Source organism: Oryctolagus cuniculus, chromosome 6 (assembly GCF_051225735.1).
Source record: "Oryctolagus cuniculus isolate XC-2025 breed Fujian yellow rabbit chromosome 6, ASM5122573v1, whole genome shotgun sequence".
Lineage (NCBI taxonomy): Eukaryota > Metazoa > Chordata > Mammalia > Lagomorpha > Leporidae > Oryctolagus > Oryctolagus cuniculus.
The window spans coordinates 606,334-622,697 of NC_142872.1; the positions used below are offsets into that span (position 1 = coordinate 606,334).

A 16,364-nucleotide genomic window follows, 5' to 3' on the forward strand; every position below is an offset into this window, starting at 1 on the left:
AGGTTGCCAAGCCAAGCAAACCCCCCAAGCAGCAGCTGCACAGGCCACTGGCTCCTCGGCACCCTCTGCAGGAGTGTGTGTGTCAGTGCACCGGCCTCCCCCTGAGCCAGCACGGCCTTTGCCTGTGTCTCCTGCTCTCTCCAGCCCCTGCTCCGGCCCAGGGCCCAGCTCACCCCCGCCCTGAGCAGGTGCTTTATGCCTTTGTTCTCTCCAACAGCCTGTGAAGAGAGCTGGACCAGGCTTTCTCCCGTAGCCCCTCTGTCCTACAAACCCGAGCAGCCCATGGGGCTGACCGAGGGTTGGGTCACTGTCCCCCTTTTCTCGCCCTCCTTCCACCTCCCTTTCGCACGGCCCCTGTCACCATGTGCACTGTGTTTCCATGCCTTCAGCGTCAACAGTGGCGTTGGCTGTATTCAGAGGTACGCAGGTCACTCCCTGGGACCCCAAGTGCTCCTCCTGAGGTTGTGTGAGACCTGCTCATGGCAGTTTGCAGGCGTGTGCCCCTCCTGGCTCCTCAGCGCTCTGTGAATCCCTGTGCTCAGGGGCCTGTCCCATGAGCAGGGGTGCCGCAGAGGGTGGGACCGAAGTTGGGACTGGGCAGGGGACCCCGGTCCTGCAGGGTGAGGAGGGGCAGCTGAGTGGCTTGGGGCCCCTGCTCTGGGTAGAGGAGGACTTCAAGTGCATGAATGAAATAAATGGGTTGGGTAGTTCTGTAACCAATACTAGTAATTCAGAGAATCTTCATGTCAGGTGTACAGCTGCCTTGGAATGCACTAGAAACAGTGGACAAAAGTAGTTCTGGCTATAGCACTGTGAAGGAGCTCAAGCTCCCCACCCTGCCCCTACCACTGCCCCATGGAGGGGAAAGAGGAGGAAGCTCCCACTAAGAGCAGGCCCAGGACGCTCCTGTGAGGCCGCTGAGCAGGAGAGGTGTGGCCCTGGCCAAGAGGAGGCAGAAAGTTGCAAAATCCTAGGCTGTGCAGGGCAGATGACATCTTGAGAGGGTGACAGACACACTCCTCCTGTGCCCCATGGAGTCGCGTGGATGCTGGCTGCTGAGCTGAGGTTGTGGGTGGTAAATGAAAGTCTTCCATGAGAAATCAAAGTCCCTATTCTTCCCCAGTCAGAGGTAAAGGCTCAGAATCAGTCCTCACCCAAAAGCAGGAATCAGACATCAAGAATCAATCTACAGCCACCTGTCTACACCTGTATCCGCCTATCTCCATCTGTCATCTGTCCATCCATCAATCAATTTCTACCTGCATAGCCTATCTATCAATCATCTATCTACCCACCTATCTCTATCATCTATCCATCTCTCTGTGCACAATCTAGCTATATTATCATTTATCACCTAGCTCTATCATCTCTCTATCATCTCTCTGTCTACCTATCTCTATCATCTATCAATCAATCTCTCCCTGCATCTGCCTATTTCTATCATCTATCTATGTCTGTGTCTGCCTATCTCCATCTGTCATCTATCAGTCTCTCCCTGCATCTGCCTGTCTCTCTCAGTCATCTATTTATATCTACCTATCTCTGTCATCTATCTTTTTTAAAAGATTTATTTATTTGAAAGTCAGAGTTACAGAGAGAGAAGGAGAGGCAGAGAGAGAGAGAGAGAGGGAGAGAGAGAGAGGGAGAGAGAGAGAGAGAGAGGAAGAGAGAGAGAGAGAGAGTCTTTCATCCTCTGGTTCTCTCCAATTGGCCACAACCGCCAGAGTTGCACCGATCCGAAGCCAGGAGCCATGGGCTTCTTCCAGGTCTCCCAGGTGGGTGCAGGGGCCCAAGGAATTGGACCATCTTCCACTGCTTTCCGAGGCCATAGTAGAGAGCTGGATTGGAAGTAGAGCAGCTGGACCTCTAACTGGCGCCCATATGAGATGCTGGCACTGCAGGCAGCTGCTCTACCCACTACGCCACAGCGCCGGCCCTTCTATCATCTATCAATCAACCTCCACCTACATCTGCCTGTCTCTATCATCTATCATCTATCTACCCATTTATCTATCTAGAATGTGCCTATATTATCATCTATCTAATCTATCTATCTAATCATCTGTCATCTAGATATCTTATCATCCATCAGTCCATCATCTACATCATCTATCTGTCACCTATATGTCTATAATAGCAGCCTAGGGTCCCAAACATGAGCCCACAGAACTTCTAGTGAGAACACACATGATAGCCAGTGTAGTTCAACAGAGCCGCAAAACAAGAACTGCCAAAGATTCACCCAAAAAATATGAGGAAAGGGGCCAGTGCTGTAGTATAGCAGGTAAAGCTGACGCCTGCAGTGCCAGGATCCCATTTGGACACTGGTTCAAGTCCCGGCTGCTCTACTTCCCCTCCAGCTCTATGCTATGGCCTGGGAAGGCAATAGAAGATGGCCCAAGTCCTTGGGCCCCTGCACCCATGTGGAAGACCCGGAAGAAGCTCTTGGCTCCTGGTCAGATTGGAGCAGCTCCAGCTGTTGCGGCCATTTGGAGTGAACCAGCAGATAGAAGACCTCTCTGTCTCTACCTCTGCCTCTCTGTAACTCTGCCTTCAAATAAATACATAAATCTTTAAAAAAAAGATTGGTGGAAAGAATTGTGGAAAGACCCCTGATGGCTACAGGTTTCTGATGGCTCTGACACACTGCCGTTGGCGGGGTCAGGGTCTGGAGAGCAGCGGGGCTCTGTGGCAAGCAGGCTAGACTTTGCAGCATGGGGCTGGGAGAGAAACCATGTGGTGCTCAGGAACCTGCTGAAGCTGACACTCGTGTTTGAAGGCTTGGGGGTGTCTGAGACGTGGGAAGGCAGCTCTGTCCTTACAGCAGGGCAGAGTGCAAACACTGGTTCCAGCTCAGAGATTTTGACTGGGGGGCAGCATCTGAGCATGGGAACAACCAGGACCAGACCCGACTCAGGATGGAGGGCCACCCTTGTGGAGTGGAGAAGACCCTGGCCCACGCTGGGGCTTTCACGAGTCACACAAACTCCAGCTGATGCCATGACCTTGCCACGAGTTCCACCATTCAATCTCAGCATTCTAAATAAAAGCTCACACAGGAGCTGGTGCTGTGCTTTAGCAGGTGAAGCCACCACCTGCTGTGCCAGCATCCCATAGGGGGGCTGGTGTGTGGCTCAGCTGTGCCACTTCTGATTCAGCTCCCTGCTAATGAGCCTGGGAAAGCAGCAGAAGATGGCCTAAGAACTTAGGGCTCGTCTAAGACACTGCCCTTGGCTTTCCTCACTGACTTTAGCTTGGATTTTAGGGGCCTTCCTAAGAAGCAGGACTGTCTTTGGGAAATGATAGGAAAAGGAGGTTTAGACTCCAACTGAGTGCCCTTCAACCTGGGATCCTGACCCCATCCAGGTCTCCCAGGCACTGAGGGATGGGGCTGTGTTTGCAGAATTGTGCACAGTCAAGGGGATGGCATCAGGGCAGGAGAGGAACAGTCAGCAGCCCAGAGGGCCTTGGGAGCTCTTCCTGCTGGAAGGGTCCATGTCCTGGACCTGGAGGAAGTGATCTCACTTCCTTGGTGACGGGCCACAACAGAACATGGAACTCTGGTAACCAGGCACCCACATTCTAGTGGTAGCCATTGCCAGCTCACTTGATAGGAAACGTTGCAGGGAGAACTATGTTCCCTTGCTGCTGCCCTTCAAGGCGAGGCTCTCGCAGAGCCAAAGCCCAGAATGAAGGTCTCTTCCAGCGTGTAACATGCTGGCTGAGCTCTCACTATGGACGCCTGTGGCCACGGGGGAGGAGGCAGCCACAGGTAACAGGGTTTAGCAGCCCCGGAAAGTCCCTCCAGGGCCGGAGTCTCTGGTGACCCCGCGTGGGCTGTCCTCCCGTTCCCAAGAAAAGGACAAGAGGGGGGCCCTTCCTGCACAGCACCAGGATTCAGGCATTGGAGGACAGCTGTGGTGTCATCTGCACCCATTCTAGGGATGGCAGATGGGAAAGTGGGTGTTGGGGGCCCTTTTGTGTACTCAGGGGTTACACCTGAGTTCTCCTGTGTCCCCTGGAGTCCTCCTGGCTGGGGGTATACCCAGATGTCCCTACATATGTGACCTGGGGAGTGGAAATACTCACAGAATGTCTCCTGTGGGACACTGACACCTTCTGGCCTGGCTCCGGGCACTCTGTTTGCAGGGCTCCACGCTGGAGATCAGCAATGATTCCCATGAGGAACTCATCTTCTCAGGCAACGGACAGGTGCGTCAGGCCAACAGCCGTGGACAGTGCTGGGCTGGGTTGAGGGAGGGGCCTAGGGAGATACACAGGCAGGGACTCAGATGAGCAGGCTGGGCCGAGGCTGGATATAGGCACCTCTGGGCCCCATCCTGGTGTTTCCCACCCGAGTGACTGACCCCAGTCTCGTTCCTAAGAGATCTTGCCCCTCTGCTGCCCACTGACAGCTGGGTTATGGCAACCCCATCGGGTCCTGGTGGGATTTTCAGGGGACAGGTTACTACTAGTTCCCTGGATATGAAGTCAAGAGCATCCGCATGTGGGACAGCACTGTTTTCCCACCCAGCCCGGGAATCCCGGGCAGGGCTCAGCTCCGCTGTGCTTCCAGACCTCCCCACAACCCACAACGGAGAACCCAAACCCCACACACAGGGGTGAGGCTTACACTCAATGCAAATGTCGGTAGTGTGTCTCTCGGTCTCAGCCCTGGAGCCCCCACCCGTCTCCATCCTGTTCCATGAGAAAGGACATTTGTCCTGCGGCTCAGCTGGGATTCCAGTGCTTGTCCCCGGCTGCCCTGCTGCAGGTCACAGCCTCAGAGAGCGCCCCTGGAAGCCTGGTCTGCTGGGCAGTCACAGCCCAGGGCCCACACGAGGGCGGCTCTCACACAGGAGTTTGCACACAGTGCTGGGGGCTGGATGTGCCTGTGTCTCCTGCTTGTACATGTCCATCTCTGTTCCCGTGTTCTTGTGTTCTCCCGTGCTTCTCTGTGTCCTTGTCCCCTCTCCTTATCAGCATGGCAGAGCTGGGGCCCACACCATGGCCTGGCCTAACGTCCATCACCTCCTCAGGAGCACATGGCACATGCAACCACACTCAGGGACGCAGAGTCAGAGCGTCACCGTCGCTCTCACAGGAGCTAATGCCCTGCTGAGACAGAGGCCCAGACCGCACTTGCTGGGGAGAGGGGCTGAGGTGTCCCCTGGAGCAGCCACGGTCACATCACCGTGCAGAAGGGCTGTGGCCGGGACACCGCCAGCTGCCATCTCTGCACTGCTGCTCCCAGCTGCTGGCCTCCCTGTGGGGATACTCTGCCCTCCCCACTCTCCCACACTGCTCTCTATGTGGCCAACAAAGTCACTCTGGGCCTTTCATTCCCCACCCCCCAGGGATGTGAGGGGTCACCTGGTGCAGCTGGATGCCCTCTATGAGGGGGTCTTCTCCCAGCCCAGACTCCCGTGGTCGGGGGTCCCTGGAGCCCACCTCTGACTCCTGGCTCTGCTGGTCCCCCCTAGTTTGGAGGTGTGTCCACACTGCACCTGGCGGAGGTCTGCCCTCTGCGGAGCCTGCAGCCAGGCACCAGGGTGAAGCTGGAGGAGTCCCTGGTCCCGGCATCACCAGGAAGAACAATCGCTCACCTGTCCACTCTGCTGTGCTCATATGGTGACTTCAGCACTGTTCCGTATTTCCTGGACCAGATATTCCATAGGTGAGCGTCTGCTCTCCAGGCACAAGGGGCCTCTGCACCCCCTAGTCGTGGCCCTCTGTGCCTGTGTGCTCCTCTGAAAAGTCGAGTGGTGTGGGCATGAGCCTCAGGGGTTGACAGGGACCATGTGACTGCAGACACGGCAGGGGCCTGGTGCCTGCTCTGTGGCCAGGGCTGCTGGCGCTGTGCTCATCCCTCTTCTTCTGGTCTCTGCACCCTCGGGACTCAATAGCCCACGGCCCTCGAGGTTTGGAAAACCCCACAGAGAGCAGCCCTGCCTTCCCATCTGTAAAGGAGGCCTCCCAGCACCAGGCCCTGATTCAGACAGAGCAGGGCCCGGGCACTGGGTGTGGGGTCCAGGCCCCTCAGCTCTCTGGCAAGGGTCCGTGTGTGGTTCATCCCACAGCACGTGAATGTTAAACACTGGGCAGTCACTTTGCAGACACGCGTCACAGCTCAGCGAGCAAAGCAGACAGCATTCCCGGGGCCTCTTGACCTGGGAGGACCCAGACTCTCCCAGCTGAAGGCCTGCCTGGGTCCTGTGCACAGGGTCAGAGGGGAGAGGATGCATCCCCCCATGGTCTTGCCAGGATGTCAGAGCCCAGGCCCCACTAGGACGTCACGGACTGTGGGTCCAGTCAGAGGCCTTCTGTCCCTGCAAACTGTGGGAGTGAAATGTGGGCTGTGGCTGGGGAGGGACAGACAGGGTGTGGATCTCCCACTTCCTGTGACTCCTCTGAGAGTACCGAGGCCTGGGGACTCCCCACAAAGGAAAGGAGAACAGAGCTGGGAATGGGGTCCCAGACCTGCAAAGGAGAGGGGAGGCTGGGGCGCAGAGCAGCCAGGGGTCCATGCCCAGCACAGGTGCTTCCCAGCTCCACCCACGCTCCCTGCCCGTACCCCAGGAGGTCCAGACCTGCAGAGATCCTGAGAAACTTGCTCCTAAGTCAGCCTGGAGCCTCTGATGAGCGCCGGGGGCCCTTCCCTCAGGAAAGAAGGTCACCGGGAGGCTGTCACCACGGGGTGTGCACCAGCCCTGTTGACCAGGTCTCCCATGGCCAGGGCAGCCCAGGAGGGCTTGGGGGGTGGGGTCATGCTCTGGACAGGCTGAGGCATGCCCAGGGCCCCAGAGCCACAAAGGGGCCCCAGGCAGTGCAGTGTGATGGCCAAGGCCAGCCTCTGACCCCGCTGCCCTTGCTTACGTCCCTAGCAACATGGCTTCCTTCCTGGGACGCTGCAGAGACCTGTACGAGGCAGAGCTCCATGGCCGCACCAGCCTTCCACTGCTGAAGATGAAGGTGGGCTGCAAGCCTGTCAGCCTTCCTGGAGGAGACCTGGGGACCCAGGTGTACTTTCTGTATGCCCTGCCCGGACACGCCCAGCACCCTGAGGCCAAAGCAGACGGTGAGGGGCAGCGCAGTCTGCAGGTCTCTCAGGGGTGGTGTTTGGGCTGGAATCCCCTTCCAGGCAGTGCGACCTCTCGGGGTTTGCAGAGGCCACTGGAAGGTGATTCACGTTGGCGACCCTTTCTCTTCTTCCAGCTCCTGCTCTGCGTGCAGGGCCAGCACCCTTCCGCGTACTGGTTCTGGAGCCAGCTGCAGCACCACTGGCTCAGCCAGGACCTGCTCCAGAACCAAGGCCAGCTTCCCCATGGGGCCTGCCCCCAAGCGCACAATCAGCACCAGGGCCAGCTCCACAGGCCTCCTCTGGCTGGGCTGGGACTGCAGAGAGGCTGCCTGGGGCGGAGATGGTTGACATCACCGCCTTCTCCCCCAGGACGATGGCAGAACAGCTCACGCTTCTGGATGCGGTGAGCAGCCGGCTCTGCTGGGTAGGGCCAGGACCACGGCGTCCCTGTGGCACCTGCCATCCCACACAAGCCCTGGCCAGAGTCAGCCCAGGCTTCATGTCTCAGCCCCAGTGTGACCCGGGCTCGTTTCTCATGTCCTAACCCACCTGTCCTCTGTGGACAGCAGAGATGGGACACACTCATGCCAGGTACACAGAGCAACAGACAGAAAGCTGGGCACGGTGTGGCCCAGTGGTGGTGGAGGGCACTCACTGAGGTGCAGCCTGGCCCCCCATCCCTGCCAGTCTGCCCAGAATGCCTACCTGTCTCAGCAGTATTAGGCTTCAGAGTTGGACGGGGTCCCAGAGCAGACACGCAAACAGAGCCCCTTGGTGTAGCTGCCACAGGGAGGTGCGCTGGGATGGGGACAAGGAGCACAGGGCTTATGGCGATGGGCTGAGGGATGGGGAGTTGGCCAGGATGCCTGGGAGAAAACACCTCTGTGTCTTCTCTCCAAGAATGCGCTCTGGGCCGTGGGGCTCTGGGCACCCTCAGTGGGCTGCTGCTCCCACCGCTGTGAGCCCCATGCACAGCACCCGTGCACTCTGAGTGGGGGTGGCTGTGCCCATGGGACACTCTCCTCCCCAGGAGCTGTTCCAGAAGGTCGTGCCCTTCCACTGCCTGGGCTCCGTCTGGACCGAGCGCAACAAGAGAGGCAAGGAACACCTGGCCTCCACTGTCCGTGCCACCGTCCAGCAGTTCAACTGCGTGACAAATTGTGTAGTAACCACATGCTTGAAGGACCCCAAAATGAAGGCCACGGACAGGGCCCGTGTGGTGGAGCACTGGATCAAGGTGGCCAAGGTCAGCTGCGGGTGGCCAGGGCCCTCGCTCACTGCACTCTGGGAATGGCCACTTTGCTTTATCAGCCCTCGAGAGTACACCCTGTGGCTGAAGACCCTGCACAGACCCTGGGCCCTTCCTGGCAGGGAGGGGCCTGACCTGACTCACTTCCCCCAGGGGTGCATGCTCACCTCCCACCTGAACCTCCGTGTGGTTTGAACCCAATCCTCTCCCTGTGAGGGTGGCCACAGTGCCCTGGTGCCTTCCTGTGGCTCCGTGGGCATCTGATGCAGGAGGGGGACGTCAGCCCAGGGGGATCAGGTGACTTCTCCCTCATTCGCTCTGCTCTCCAGGAGTGCCAGACCCTCAGGAACTTTTCCTCGGTCCACGCCATCCTGTCTGCTCTGCGGTCCACCTCTCTTTACCGTCTGAAAGAGACGTGGGGAGAAGTCTCCAGGTGGGTGCCTGTCTTGTCCAGGAGCTCCAGGGTTGCCTGGGACCCCAGGACTCAGCACTAACCCCCATGAAGCTGAGAAGGGCCAGTGGCCAGGGATTTGGGGACCAGACATGGACCAGTTGGGGAGGGCAACTGTCTCCCTCGGTCCAAGGCCAGGATATCTGTCTCACAGACATTTACTTAGTGTCAGGTGCTGGTTCCTTTTTAAGATTTATGTATTGTGTAAAAGTCAGAGTTATGGAGAAAAAGGGATTGACAGAGAAACCTTCTAGTGCTGGCTCACTCCCCCAGTGGCCACAGTGGCTGGGCCAGGCCCAAGCCAGTGGCCTTCTCCATCTGGGCACCCCTGTGATCACATGGGATGCTGGCATCACAGCCATCAGCCTAACCCTCTGCACCACAGCACCGGCCCAAACCCAGGTTCTTAACTTGCCCACCTGCACCTGCTCCTGGGCAGCACCAGAGCTCCCTGGCCGTGTGCATCCTCCTTGCTCTCCAGTAAAGGGAGCTGCACTCACCACCCTCCCATCACACTGAGTAGCTCCTCCTGGTTTCCCATCTCCACAGGAAATGCTGCAAAAAATTTGAGCACCTGTGTGAGAAGGACAATGGCTTGAGCAGGGATCGGCTCACCAAGGTAGGGGGGCTGGGAGGTGGGGCAAGTGTTTGGGGGGTAGGGTGATTTGTGGGGTGAGGGCCTTGTGCAGGGGTGGTATTGGCTGGCAGGACAGGCTCTGTGCCCCTGACCCCACCTGGGCTGTGTGGCAGAGTGGCAGGAAGGGCTTCCCTCCTTCCACCAGGTGACCTCGGTTCCTCAGGGAGCCAGGCCTTGCCTGGGATCTGCCTGCCCAGGACCTGCATGGGGAAGGCTGCCTGCCTGCACTGGGGAGGGGGGAACCGAACAACATGGGTGTCCCAGGGCCCATGGTCAACGCCTGCTGAGCATCAGGTGCAGTGGGCACACAAGAAACAGACACACCAGTGGCTGTGATGTCCGTCCTGCCCTGACCCACTGCCCATCACCTGAGGTCCTGGGATTCTCACCCTGCCCAGGGCAATGACATCACCTCCAGGTGGATGAGGGAAGCTCCTGGGGCCTCCTCACACATGCCCGGTGGCTCTGCCTGACCACATCTTAACGCCTTCCATCTAAGGGAGGAAGCAAAGTGTGGCCACCCAGAGCCTGTGCAGGCCCTGTCACTAGAGATGATCCCTGGGGACCACTCCCTGAGTGCAGGGGAGATGTGCAGCAGAAGCTGTGGTTCATCGTCAACCCTGCTGGGGGTGTGGGGAGCACCCAGTGGGGCTGGGTGGCCAGCACCTGTCAGCCAGGCCTTTGAGACCACCTGGCCCTCTCCCTCTATGGCTGTGCCTGGCCAGGGATCAGGACACAGAGAGCCCTGATGGACTCCTGGCCAGGGGTGCAGCTGGAGTTGGGGTGAAACAGTGGGGTGCTGGTCCACTGGGGGCAGGGCAGGCTCTCCTGTGTGGCTCTGGGCTGGTCACTGCCCATGGCCTCTGATTTCTCAAGTAGAGGATGGGGCTGATGAGCCTGTTGTGCAGGGCTCATGGGGGTCAGTGAGGCACAAGGAAGGGTGATGCGTGGTGCAGGGCCTGGCCTTCCTCCCAGGGGACAGTGAGGAGGAGGAGGGCAGGCATAGGATGCTGAGTCAGGACAGCTATCGGGGGGTGCCCAGCACCCTCGCCAGCCAAGGAGCAGACCCAGGGAGGCCCCTTGCTCAAGGTGCCCCCAGTGAGGGTGGGAGCACAGAGTGCACTTGGGGGAGGGGGTCAGACATGCAGGGCCCCAGCAGAGGGCCCAGGTGTGGGCAGGCCCTGTGACCCTGACCTTGATCCTGGCAGAAGGGAGCCTTCAAGCTTGCTTCCCGGGAGAAGAATCCGCAGAGAGCACAGATGAGGCTGCGGAAACAACAGAAGGTGTGTGTGCCCGGGCGAGGGGACTCCTCCGTCACACCAGGGCCCGAGCCACAGGAGCAGGGCCTCCACCTCCAGCCCTCCCTGCAGTCCCCACACTGCCTCAGTGGCCTCCACCAGAGAGACCAGAGCCAGGGCCTGGGGCAGCTGGGCTCTCAGTGCACTTGGGGCTGAGGTGGCACTGGGGGCCACACAGCCTGTGTGCCCTTGGACATCCCAGCAGGAGTCCTAGGGGTGCCTGCTGTCCTGGGAGTAGCTGGGAGGATGGAGAATGGGGGAGGCTGCCAAGGTCCTGATGGCTCCCAGGGGAGACATGAGCCATGATTCAGGAGCTGGGGTGGAGGGGTCTCTGGCGCCAGGGCTCAGGTGGCAGCTGAGAGCAGGTGCTCATCACCACCCCCTGTGGCACAGGGAGTCGTCCCCTTTCTTGGCACCTACCTGACAGACCTGGTGATGCTGCACACTGCGATGGGGGACTCTGTGCATGTGAGTGATCCTGGGGCAGGTGGGGAGGGCCGGGTCCCTGAGGCTCGGGGATGGGAGAGCCTGGCTCGAGGACCTCATGAAGGGGAGGGTCAGGGCTGGGCCCAGCTGGGAGCGGTTCTGATGGACTCTGTCTGCCTTCCAGCAGGCTGACATCAGCTTCCAGAAACTGAATAAGGTGAGCAGCTGTGTCCTCACTCAGGGCAGGAGGGGAATGGGGGTCACAGGTGGTCCCAGTTGGGACCCCCATGCATCACCCCTGCAGCTTTGCTCTATTAGGAGGGCTGGGTACACATGAGGGGGAGACCCATCCCTAGGGTGGGTGCAGGTAGAGGACTGGAATCAAGGAGAAGCCCCTGGGGAGGGGCTGTTTGAAACCCCATCAGAGGGCAGGGTGGGGCCTGCATGGGTTAGAGTGGAGGTGGTCTCTTAAGAGTAAACACCCAGAACCCCGCGGGCCCTCCCCTACCAGGTCCCCACAGCGTTCCCAGCCCAGGCCCTGACAGTGTCCTGTGTGTCCCTCCGTCCCCAGGAAATTGCAGTCCTGCAAGAAATCCAACTACTGCAGGTGGCAGCGAGCAAGTATTATTTTAAGTGTGATGAGGAGTTTGTCGTGTGGTTCCGGTCTGTGGAGTTTCTCACGGAGAACGAGAGGTGAGTGATGGGCAGGAATTAGGTGAAGCCTAGGGTGGGGGTGGGAGGGCTCTCCCTGCTGTGCAGCTACAGGGAGCATCGCCCAGGCCCCCTGGTGGGCAGCAGGCCCTGTCCCATGGGCACTGCTGGCCCCAGGACTGCAGCTCCTGGACAGGCCCTGGGAGGGAGGCCTGAGCTGAGGCTCTTGGTGGACTCATGGCTGTGCTCTCTCCGTTAGCTACGCCCTCTCCTGCCAGCTGGAGCCCTCAGCGAAGAGGCCTGCAGCAGCCTCAAGGCCATGAACACCATCATGATGCCCTGGTGACCGAGTGCTGGGACCTCAGGAGCAGATCTGAGCTCATTGTGAGCCTGGTGCCTGGGACAGTGGCCTCCCTGCTGTGAAGCTGAGGCCTGCGTTGTATCAGTTTAATTGCCCCTCTTATGTTTTCTCTTTTTCCTATTTAACTATAGTCACTGTTAGTAACTCCCTATTAGAGTTTTATTAAAGTTAATATAAATATGTTGCACCATGAGTTTCATGCTTCCTCATCATTGCTTCCCCATATCTGAGGTTGTGAGCGGTGTTCCACCTGTGCAAATGCGCCGCGGACATGGGCCCCTCCTAGTTGCGGCTCCTAGAGCTGTGCCTCGCTGGTTGAGGTTCCCTGAGTTATTTCTCCTAAGAGGCGCTGGCAGATCATTTGGTGCCTGGTGTAAAAACACTGCCTCACTCCTCTTGTACTTTCTGCCCTGGGTTTAGGATGTTGGGTTGAGCCTGGCCTGGCCTGGCTGTGGTGAGTATATGGGAGGTGAACCAGCAGATGGATGGTCTCTCTCTCTCTCTCTCTCTCTCTCTCTCTCTCTCTCTCAGTTTGCCTTCCAAATAAATAAGAGGGGCTGGTGCTGTGGCATAGTGGGTAAAGCTGTCACCTGCAGTGCTGGCATCACGGGTGTGTTCGAGTCCCGGCTGCTCTCCTTCTGACCCAGTCTCTGCTTGGCCTGGGAAGGCAGTGGACAATGGCCCCAGTCCTTGGGCCCCTGCACCCACGTGGGAGACCTGGAAGAAACTCTGGCTCCTGGCATCTGATCTTCCCAGCTCCAGCCATTGTGGCCATTTGGGGAGTGAACCAACAAATGGAAGACCTCTCTCTCTCTTTCTGCTTCTAACTCTAGCTTTCAAACAAACAAACAAATCTTTAAAAAATAAAGAAAAAAATAAAAAGTATTTTAGATAGAATGTAAAAATACTACCACAATGTCAAAATGCTTTATCATAAAAGTTTGTTTTGATATCTGTATCACTACGGGACACATTAATGGCTAGTATCCAAAAGAATGTGTTGCTTATTTTCATAGGAACAAGCCGTCTGTTTCTGGAAATAATGGACACACTAAGGGCTGGGCTTCATGGCAGCAGGTGCCCCTTCCTGACACTTGCTTTGTTTTCTCATTCTCCATCTTCTCTGTATTAACTTTTCTATGTCCCCACATTTTCACTGGAACTTGCATCTTCAACCTGCAAGGCGACAGCAGTGCTGCAGGGTCAGCACCTATGCCTGTGGACAGCACATTTGTCTTCAAGTCCCCTCAGGCAGAGCTGTCTTAGGAAACGTTCCTGACACACCTGGGAGCCACCAGCTTTGCAGAAGCTAGGCACACCTGAGGGGAGTCCCAGGGCCTCAGGCACCAGCGCTGACACACAGTGGGGCCAACCGACACCTGACGCTTGCTGTAAATGATGTCGGAGGGCAGGGACTCTACCTGGCCTTTCTGATTCCAAAGGCTGACTTGAACTTGTCTTCTTGCACTTTGCTGTGTCTCACCTTTGCCACCGTTGAATCATTGCGTGAGTAGTCACCATCAGGCACATGGCAGTGTTTTCCGGTTGGGGCTCTGAGTGCTGGTATTTAAACTCTGGCACAGGTTTTGGTGACACGGCACAGATCTGTCAGGTATGTACATAGTGGAGGAGCTACAGCGTAGAAGCTGCATCTCTGCACCCTGGGGGACACTGCCGGGTTCCTGGAATGCTTGTAGCATTGCACATCCACAGCACAAGCTCCCTTGCATGGCCGCGTCCCTGCCAAATGGTGCTGTCATTCCCATTGTGATTACCTGACTGCTCTGTGCTTTCAGGCTCCATCTGAGTGTACCTGATTCCTAAAGAACTTGAGCATTGTTGCAGGTGTTGGTCACTGAAGAACCTCTTTTATAGAGACATTTAGGGGTGCGTGATGGGGTGCTGTGGGGTAGGCCGTTGCTTGGGACAGCTGCATGCCATATTGGTGTGCTACGCTGCTTCCCATCTGGCTCCCTGCTAGTGCAACCTGAGAGGTAACGGATGCTCGCTCAAGTGCTTGGGTCCCTGCCGCCCACACCGGAGATCTGGATGAAGTTCTGGGCTCCTGGCTCCTGCCTGGCCCAGCCCTAGTTGCTGCAAGCATATGGGGCCATCAGCAGATAGATCTCCCACTCACCTTGCCTTTCAAACAAATAGTTATTTTTAATTTATTTTAAAACATTGTTGCTGGGGCCGGCACTTCATTTCAGTGAGGAAAGCTGCCACACCTGCAGTGCCGGCATCCCATATGCGTGCTGGTTTCGATTCCCGGCTGCTCCACTTCCGGTCCAGGTCTCTGCTATGGCCTGAGAAAGCAGTAGAAGATGGCCCAAGTCCTGGGGCCCTGCACCCGCGTAGAGACCTGGAGGAAGCTCCTGGCTTTGGATCGGTGCAGCTCCAGCCATTGAGGACAACTAGGGAGTGAACCAGCGGATGTAAGACCTCTCTCTCTCTCTCTGTAACTCTGACTTTCAAGTAAATAAATCAATCTTTAAAAAATAAACACATTGCTGCTTTTTATTTTTAGGTTTATTTTATTTGCTTAAAAGTTACAGAGAGAGGGAAAGAGATCTTCCATCCATTGGTTTACTCCCCAAATAGCCACAGCAGCCAGGGCTGGGCCCGGCCAAAGCCAGGAGGATGGAACTGCACCCAGGTTTCCCACGTGGATGCTGGTGTTCCCAGCTGTGACTTTACTTGTTATGCCACAACGACCTCCCCCGCCCCTAAATAATCTGTCTACAGGCACTTCTTCAGCTGCCTCACAAATACCTTGTATATTTTACCCACCTCAGCTGAGGCCAGAAATGCCAGTGGCCAAGGGAAGGCAGATACTTCTGCTCCAGCACCCTTGGGCCTGGTGGGCTGTGGGGCTGCAGCTTCTCTCAGAGAAGCCCCTGGCTGTGCCCCAGCCCTGCAGGCTCTCTAGACACAGGCCACAGTCTTCCTGCCACCAGGTACCTGGCTCTTGTCGCTCCCCGTTTTCGTGGAGGAGCAACACAGGACCCTGCGCTGTTCTTTCGTCTGCTCGGCCCTCCCCGGGTTTGCTGCTGGTTCTTCCCGGGTTGGCTACTATCCCTTCCACCTCCGTGGAAGGGCAGTTCCCCCTGGCCACATTCCCCACTTCCGCAGGGGAGCGGCACACCGCCGGCCGGTTCTCTCGGGGGCTGCACGGGTTCCCTTAGATGTTCCCCATAGATGTTCCCGGTGCATGCCGTTTCTCTCCTCCTTTATAGTCCTTCTCTGCCAATCCCGACTCGGCTGCCCACACGCCGAGTACGCTGCTCTCCAATCAGGAGCAAGTCCTACAGTTAATTGGTTGAACTGGAGGCAGCTGTGCGGAAGCTGTTTACTTCTCTCCCAGCGCCATATTGTGGGAGAGCAGATGCATAGAATAAGTCTTAATTCGAGTAACTTAGTCTAGTCCGGATTGCTCCCCACAGATCCCCCTTTCTTTTTATTTTTGGCGTTGATACGCGCCTGTCTTCGGTGTCCCGCGGCACACACTAGAGTTGCCACAGGCTCTTACAAGTCCTATCCATCAGGCAAACCGAATCCGGGTCCTCTCTTCGCCATGTTGTGAGGAGGTTTTTAGGCGCTGATGCGTGCCTGTGTTCGGTGCCCTGCAGCGCATACTCTGCTCTGCTAGAACTGCCTGCAGGTGTTTACAAAACCTATCAGGCAAACCGAATCCAAGCCTTCCCATTGCCGTATTGTGGGGGAGACTTATTAGTGTTGGTTTGTGCCTATCTTCGGTGACCTGCAGCTCATACTCTGGTCGAGCTTTGCTGGCGCTTACCGCCTTAAATCAGGCAGACCGAATCCAAACCTCCTAATTGTTGCATTGTGGGGAAGCTTTACTGATGTTAATTCGTGCCTGTCTTCGGTGACCTGCGGCTAGCCGCCCAGGTGCTCATCGCCTCACTAATTGGGCAGACCGAATCCAAGCCTTCTAATTGGCATGTTGAGGGGAGGCCTTATTTTTCTCTATCTCTCTATCTCCGGGCATTCCTACCTCTCCCATTTCACTTCTATCTTCCAGCATTCCTATTTCTCTTTTACTTCTAAACTTCTGTTTCTCTTATCCCCGCAGCTTTCCGGCACCTCGCCTCGCCGGCGGGTTCCCGGCTCTGCGCCGCTTCAGCCCGCGCGCCTCTCTCATCTGCGCAGCTTCCCGGCTTTGCGCGGCTTGGCTTCGCGCGCTCCGCGG

The 16,364-nt window shown here is 57.3% G+C and overlaps 1 protein-coding gene across 1 annotated transcript; it reads left to right on the forward strand.

Annotated features, from left to right (window-relative positions):
- Positions 1-3,944: 3,944 nt before the first annotated feature.
- On the forward strand, positions 3,945-12,304 carry LOC103347581 (ral guanine nucleotide dissociation stimulator-like). The gene is made up of 13 exons (XM_089335438.1): positions 3,945-3,959; positions 4,150-4,212; positions 5,484-5,677; positions 6,885-7,078; positions 7,216-7,484; positions 8,112-8,327; positions 8,660-8,763; positions 9,331-9,400; positions 10,627-10,701; positions 11,110-11,184; positions 11,327-11,359; positions 11,714-11,835; positions 12,053-12,304. The coding sequence occupies exons 1-13, from the start codon at positions 3,945-3,947 to the stop codon at positions 12,114-12,116; spliced, it is 1,494 nt and encodes a 497-aa protein (XP_089191564.1). The 3' UTR covers positions 12,117-12,304.
- The last annotated feature ends 4,060 nt before the right edge of the window (positions 12,305-16,364 follow it).